This window comes from Miscanthus floridulus, chromosome 15 (genome assembly GCF_019320115.1).
Source record: "Miscanthus floridulus cultivar M001 chromosome 15, ASM1932011v1, whole genome shotgun sequence".
In the NCBI taxonomy this organism is placed as follows: Eukaryota; Viridiplantae; Streptophyta; class Magnoliopsida; order Poales; family Poaceae; genus Miscanthus; species Miscanthus floridulus.
Window position 1 is genome coordinate 85,044,196 of NC_089594.1, and position 7,890 is coordinate 85,052,085.

At 53.7% G+C, this 7,890-nt stretch overlaps 1 protein-coding gene across 1 annotated transcript; it reads right to left on the reverse strand.

The window, feature by feature from the left end:
* Window positions 1-5,001: 5,001 nt before the first annotated feature.
* On the reverse strand, window positions 5,002-7,061 carry LOC136508874 (protein NUCLEAR FUSION DEFECTIVE 4-like). Its single transcript, XM_066503654.1, has one exon. It carries the CDS (start codon window positions 6,941-6,943, stop codon window positions 5,111-5,113), a length of 1,833 nt encoding a protein of 610 aa, XP_066359751.1. The 5' UTR covers window positions 6,944-7,061; the 3' UTR covers window positions 5,002-5,110.
* Between the last annotated feature and the right edge of the window lie 829 nt (window positions 7,062-7,890).

Consider the following 7,890-nt stretch of genomic DNA (forward strand, 5'->3'; position numbering starts at 1 on the left):
AATCCTGTGTAATGACCGGGATACTATGAAGCGTAGCACAGAGAGTAATCCTTCGGAATCAGTAGAACTCCTTTGAGATCAACCACACGGAACAGATGTAGCAAGAGCTGGCGTGACTAAAAACCACAAATACACCAAATTAGGAGAACCGAAGGTATAAAAAAAATAGAAAGAGAGGCTAGAGCATAGGCAGATTACCCGAGGAGCAAGGCAAACCGAAGATCCTGTGTAACGACAGGGATAGTATGAAACGTAGCACATATATTAATCATTCGAGACCAGTAAAACTCCTGTGAGATCAACCAGACTGATCACAAACTTAGAAGGAGCTAGCGTGACAAAGAAAGCACAAATACATCAAATTAGTAGAACTGAAGGTAAAAAAAAAAAACTTTATTGGACCAAAAAAATGCAAGGAGAAAGTAAAAGCTAAGGCACTAATTCTGTGTAAAAAGCCAAAGCTGTAAACAAAATAAAGACGCGAACATGTGTATGGTTAAGAAGACGCTACAAATATAGCAAGCAAAGCTATAGCTGCGGCATCAGTTCTCTGTCCAAACATAAGGATGCAAACATACGCCCTGTTCGCTTGGCTTATAAGTCGTACTTTTTCAGTCAACGAAAAATATTTTTCTCTTATAATAAATCAGTGAACAATACTTTCAGCCATGGCTTATCAGCCAAACAAACAGGGCAATAATCTGACACATAAACATGCATCTGAGGTAGGAGCACACTTTGTACTGGCAGCATAAATGCACAGCACTAACACAGGGCCACGCAGCTAAACCACCGCTCTGTTACAATTCAGTAAGCAACGGTTGCAGCACCACGAACTTACACCCTAATAGCCACGATATGCACCGTCAGAAGCAGCGGCAAAGTTATGCACCGATAATTTTAAAAAACAGCAGCTGATCCTCTGAAACCAATAGAAGCAACCCAAACGTAGACACCGCGAACCTGGAAATATAGCATATGAATACACATCGCGCGTTAAAAGAAAACCGAGGCTGCGTAACAACAAAATGCAATAGAAATACAATACAGCTTGCCAATAGAATGAAGGGCCTAACAGACATGGACACTGAGTAACCTACCGAGAACCCGAAAACATGTTTCTCACTGCGTGGATCCTGTATGCAGTAAAAGAGCAGTAAGACCCAAGAACCAGATCGAGAAGGAGGGGACACAAACCTTAGTGTCAGGAGGTCGGCGAGGTATTTGAGGACGACGGTGAGGTATTCGAGGACGGCAGCGAGGTAGAACTACTGGATCCCCAAGCTTGGTGGAGGAGATGAGGATGAGGGCGACATCTGGCCGTCGCTTCCACACCGGTCCCGCCCGCGCCCCAAGTGCTGTCACTGTGGCCACCTCTTGGTCCTGATCTGCGCGGCCAGCCGCCGGCAAGGCTCACCGACCCGGGCAGCTGCCGCCGCCGCATCAGCCAGCGCAGGCGCCGGCAGGTCCGGGCGCCGCATCTGCCCCCGTAGCCACCAGGGGGAAGGAAGAGAAGACAACACGACTCGTCCGCGCAGCCACATGGAGGACCAGGCGCCAGATCCACCTGCGCTGCCACCGGGGGAGAGGAAGCGCCGTTAGTTGGGGAGAGGAAGACAGAGGTGAGGAAGCGGGGGTCGCAGGCGGCGGTAGAGTCGAAGGCGGAGCTGCGGTCTCTGGAGACGACAACGGCCGTGAAGAAGATAGGGTTGAGGTCTGGGTCCAAGAAGCCTCTGGAGATAGCAATGCGTGCGCACCTGCCTGCTGCTGGATACCAATAGGACGCCCACACGTGAGTTGGGAAGCAGTGGAATAGTACTTTGAACAGTGGAACAGTAATGCTGGATGGAAAACTAAAGATTTGAATCTGAGTATGACGATGAGGAATTCGAGGACGGCGGTGAGGTAGAACTGCTGGATCCCCATGCTTGGCGGAGGAGATGAGGATGAGGGCGACATCTGGTCGTCGCTTCCACACCGGTCCCGTCTGCGCCCCAAGTGTCATCGCTGTGGCCACCTCTCAGTCCTGATCCGCAAGGGCAGCCGCCGGCAAGGCCCATCAATCCGGGCAGCTGTCGCCACCGCATCAGCCAGCGCAGGCACCGGCAGGTTCGGCCGCCACATCTGCCCCCGTAGCCGCCAGGGGGAAGGAAGAGAAGACAACGTGACTCATCCACGTAGCCAGATGGAGGGCCAGGCGCCGCATTCACCCGCGCTACCACCATGGGAGAGGAAGCGCCGTCAGTTGGGGAGAGGAAGATAGAGGTGAGAAAGCGGGGGTCGCAGGCGTTGGTGGAGTCGAAGGCAGAGCTGCGGCGCCCATGTGGAGCTGTGGTCTCTGGAGACGACAGCGGACGTCAAGAAGATAGGGTTGAGGTCAGGGTCCAAGAAGCCTCTGGAGATAGCAATGTGTGCGCACCTGCCCGCGCGGGAGGGACTGGTAATCGGACGCCCGCGCATGAGTTGGGAAACAATGAAACAGTAACTTTGACACAGTGGAACAGTATGCGCTAGATGAAAAACTAAAGATTTGATTCAAGGACGACGGTGAGGTATTCGAGGACGGCAGCGAGGTAGAACTGTCGGATCCCATGCTTGGCGGAGGAGTTGAGGATGAGGGCGACATCTCACTGTCGCTTCCACACTGGTCCCTCCCGCGTCCCGAGTGCCATCGCTGTGACCACGTCTCCGTCCTGATCCGCGCGGGTAGTCGCCGGCAAGGCCCACCGACCCAGGCAGCCGCCGCCGCCGCATCTGCCCCCGTAGCCACCAAGGGAAAGGAAGAGATGACAATGTGACTCGTCCGCGCAACCAAATGGAGGGCCAGGTGCCGCATCCACCCGCGCTGCCACCAGGGGAGAGGAAGCGCCTTTAGTTCGGGAGAGGAAGACAGAGGTGAGGAAGTTGGGGTCGCAGGCGGCGGCGGAGTCGAAAGCGGAGCTACGGCGCCCATGCGGAGCTGCGGTCTCTAGAGACGACAGCGTTTGTGAATAAGATAGGGTTGAGGTCTAGGTCCAAGAAGCCTCTGGGGATAGCAATGGGTGCGCACCTGCCTGCTGCTGGATACCAATCGAATGCTCGCGCGTGAGTTGGGAAACAGTGAAACAGTAACTTTAAACAGTAGAACAGTACGCTGGATGAAAAACTAAAGATTTGATATGATACGATGATATGATTCTATGGGGGCGTTGTCTGACCAGTTGACCACCGTAGCATCACCAAAGGAAGAAGACTAGAGATAGATAACGATAAATAATGCAATTCTAGTTTTCTCAGACTTAAGATGCTTTAGCTTAGTACTATGTTAGAGAATCGTGTCTTTTCCCGGATGAAAGAGAGTATACATGATGGTTCACATTAGGTACGGGTAGAGAGTGAATAGATCTATTAAAACTATTTGCGGGATATGCATCAATTATGTTGTATGTAAACGTGGTGGATGTTTGCTTTATGCCTGGAAACAGAAACTCCAATGTAATCAGATAGCGCTGCGACCTGTTCGTTGCAGTTTAAGGGACAATGAAATTTGTTTGGTTAGCTCATGTAATCATCAGGTAGTCGAAGAGGAAAGGAGCAACAACATCATCGACACGGACTGAGGAGCGGTGGCAACGGAGACACCGGAGCCATGAAGGAATCGCGATGACTCGTGGGCGAGAGAGGTGCGGATGAGCAGAGGGAGCCCGCGAGAGAATCGCGACGCCTCGCGTAGGGGCAATCGAGTGGATGGGAAGGGAACGGATGTTGGTTCTGGAGCGCTATCGAAGTTCTATAGGGCCGTATCGGATGTCGCTGCTAATGGCTACGGGTTGCCCTAACCAAATACGAGATGATGCTATCGATCAGTTCACGTCGTTAATGGATGACAGGCAAAAATATCCGAACCAAACAACACCTAGGTGTTAAGCATCCCTTAATCCTATGAAGAAACAAGCCTTTTCAACTAGCAAAACTTAAGTCAATTTTTTTAACTTTGAACGTAGTTATGAGATTATACTCAAATTTTCAAACATTCAACTATGGATCCAAGATTCTAAACTGAAATACTTGGCTATTTGGCAGAGCCAGCTCCTCCTGAGCTGCACTATTCACAAGAGCTGTTTCTCTCCCTTCTAGCAAAAATGAACTAGGAGCCCAAAGAAACCATATTTTGTAGCTCCTCTGGCTCCGGCATTGTAGCATGAAGCTGGAGTGAGAGGAACACCTGCCAAACAAAGCCTCAAACTTTATTTTTGTTTACAAGCAAAGAAACTCAAATTCTACATCCAATTCCAAACTTCCAACTAAATCTATAACTCTAACTCACCTCAAAGTTTTGTCTCAATTTTAGATCTTAGAGTTCAGATTCCTCAATTCTTTACTCAAATAATGAGCTGCTCATCTCACACTGTTGGCTCTGAACAGAAAAAAAAAAACCGATGAGGACCTTCTGTTGTAGAGATGCATGAACAACATGGTGGAGCTAAAAACAAGTGGAAATTTTCACTGTGCATGGGCCATGTCCAACAGTTCAAGCACCAAGATTCAAATGAAATCGTACAAAAAATCATCATTCTATATGAATGTGATGACAGCTGACATTGAGCCATCACCACGAAAGGGCGGAGTTACACATGGCAGGACACGGAGAAAAGGGCTACCTTTTCCTTTCGTGAGGAGGAGAACATTATGATTACTGACTTTATGTATGCATGCACTCGTTGACCTACTTTCAAAGTGCGGTTTTAGCGTCTAGCCGTCTTATTCAGAAACACGCCTTTTCTACTCGAAAATCAGAGAATTTGAACTAGCAAAATTTCTTGCCCCGTTAAACCCAAATGAAATCATTCAGAAGTTCATTGAGCTTGGTGTTGGGACTGCCGGACTGCCATCAAAACCTAAAGCATTAGCTCTTCCGCTTGAAACCACCGGAAGAATTCAACTCAAATCTTAAATCGCGAGTTAGGTGTTGCACGCGTTTGTGAAGCCAAAAAAGAAAAGATTTGAACTTGGAGGTAAGGATTCATATCTTTCTGCACAGTGGCAGATTTGCAGTAGAGTATCGACTACGCATCGATTGGATTTGGATCATACAGTATCATATTTCGAATTCTAATAATAACTTGTTCAACTATTCCTTGGGTTCTACTTCCAGTTCTACCTTGTCTCCACCAGCAATGGCATTAGCACCACCACTACTACCACAAGTTGTTCCCGCCTTGAACTTGGCGTAGATGTCTCCCGCGTAGAACTCGCGAGTCCTCCATGCGAGCGCCAGCGTCACCACCGCGGCGGCAACGGTGACCGCCGTGATGACCAAGAAGGACTCCCTGTAGCACCGGACGCCAATGCACGTGACCCCCTTCCCCTGCCGCGCCGCCTCGCGGTCGTACATGCGGCCGGCGACGCGGACGTTGAGGACGTACGACGCCAGGGGGCTGGCCGTGCCGCAGAAGTTGTACATGGTGGAGTAGTACCTGAGCCCGAACAGCTCCGACACGCTGGCGAGGATGAGCGGCTGCGCGGCGCCGAAGCAGAACCCGATCACCACCGACGCCACGTACAGCGACCCGGGCACGCCGAACGCGATGAGCAGGTGGCCCGGGACAGTGAGCAGGAACACGCCGGCAAGGATGAGCGGCCGCGGGAGGCGGTGCCGGGACAGCAAGGCCTCCGAGGAGAACCCGGCGGCGACGCGGCCGAGGTAGTTCCAGATGCTGATGAGGGAGACGAAGGTGGCGACGCTCCGCCGCGGGTACCCCAGCGACTCGCCGATCTGGCCCATGTTGTCGATGGCCGTCAGCGTGCCGCCCACCCCGAACACCGTCGCCGTGAACAGCAGCAGCATGTCCACGCTCACCAGCGCCTGCAGGATCGTGTAGTCCTCGCCGCGCGGCGGCGGACGAAGCGAAAGCGGCAACCTTTGACCCGCCATCGACGTCGCGGGCGGGGGTGCCGGCGGCTGCTTCGCGTCTACAGTGACCTCCGGGGACAACTCCGGCGATGACTCTGCCTGCACTTCGTCGGGCGTGTTCTTGGACAGAGCAGCCTCCTCGCGCAGGACGGTGGCGAAGCCAGGGAGGAGGAGCATGGACAGCACGACGGCGGCGCTGACGCCGTACTCTGCCCGCGTGAACTGGAACCGCTTCTGCAGGACGATGGCGACCAGGAGGTAGGCGGCGAGAGCGAGCGACACGTAGAGGAAGGCGCAGAAGGCGCGGTACTCCCTGCGTACCGCGACGGGCGAGCGCGGCGCGCGTATGATCCGGATGGTGGCGAGGAAAGAGACGGAGACGGCGGCGGGGAGCCAGCCGACGAGGAGGATGAGCGGCCTGGTGTCGCTGCTGGCGCCGCCTCCGGGGCCGTAGAAGGCGAGGTAGAGCTGGGTGAAGATGGCGCCGCTGAGGCCGACGAAGCCCTTGAGGAGGCCGAGCATGACGCCGCGGCTCTCGGGGAAGTTCTTGACGCAGGTGACGAGCGCGCCGGTGTTGGCGAACGCCTGGGAGTTGGCGCCGACGGCGATGTAGAGGCAGACGAGCCAGAGCGGCGGGGTCCGGTGGCCGGCGCGGCCTGTGACGGAGAGGTAGAGCATGAGGTATCCGCCGAGGTTCATGGCGGCGCCGATGGCAAGGACGAGCCATGGCGGGGAGAGCTCGGCGATGAGGCCGGCGTGGATGCCGACGTTGGCGCCCACGTCCTTGAAGAATCCCACGGTGTTGAGCTGCTCCTGCGTGTACCCGAGCGTCGACTTGATGTCCTTGGAGTAGATGGCGAAGATGTAGGTGGCGCCCGCGGCCGACATGATGAGGAAGGAGCCGTACGCCATGAACCACCGCCCCCGCAGCACCTGCACCGCGAACGCGAATGCCGTGGCGGTGGCCATGGCCTTTCTAGCTGCTCGCGGAGTGTACTCTGTCGCAGTCGCGGTCACAGCAGTGCCGTGCTTGGTTCCAATGGCACACATGACAGTAATTTATACTCCCTCCGTCCCTAAATAACTATAGGAGATGCTAATTTACAGATGCCTTAAAAATTAATCAATCTCTCAGGCGATGCTTTACGGTCGTTGGATTTGATTGAATGGCTGGTGCCGGTGGTCTGCAGGTTGGGCTAAAGCAGGACGCAAGCAGCATAGCCACATTCAGTCGCCTGGTAGATAGGAAACGTGAATAACTATTATTCTTTTTTTCCATGCCAAAAGTTTGCATACATTTATAGAAAATAAGTACAATATTTATATCTCAAAATAAATTTATTATAAAAATATATTCAACGATCCATCTAATTATATTAATTTTGTACAATAAATATTATTATTATTTTATATATTTAGTAAAAGTTGCTTTTCAGAAAGAGAAAACGATAGACGAAGGCCCAGTTACCCCTCCTAAAAACTTTAGGAGCTAAAATCTGGATAAAATTTACCTAAAGAACCAAACACCCCCTCCTAAAAACTTTAGGAGCTCCACCCCTCCTAAAAGCTCCTAAAGTCCATTCTCGACCTGGGGTACCCCTCCCGACCGCACGCTTCCCCACGCCCCCGCACCCACGTCCCGAACGTCCCCCCCCCCCCCCCCCCCCGCTCCCTCCCTCCTCCACGCCGGCGCCCACCGGATCCGCCGCCCCCACTCCCTCGCGCCTCGGCCTCCGGCGGGCCACTTCGGCGGCAACGAGGTCAAGCTCCCGGGCGGGCGGCTGCTAGCGGCGGCGCGCAACGGGCTGCCCGAGCAAGCGGCGGCGGCGCGACCGGGAGCACGCAGAACCGCCGCTCGATCCGCCGCCGGTGGAGGACTCAGCCACGGCCGGATCCGACTCCGGATGCCGATCCCGACGCTGCCGCCCCACGCGCAGGGGCCCGCCTGCCATGACGCAGGACAAGGAGAGGTGGATGAGGTAGCTGGGCAGGCGAGG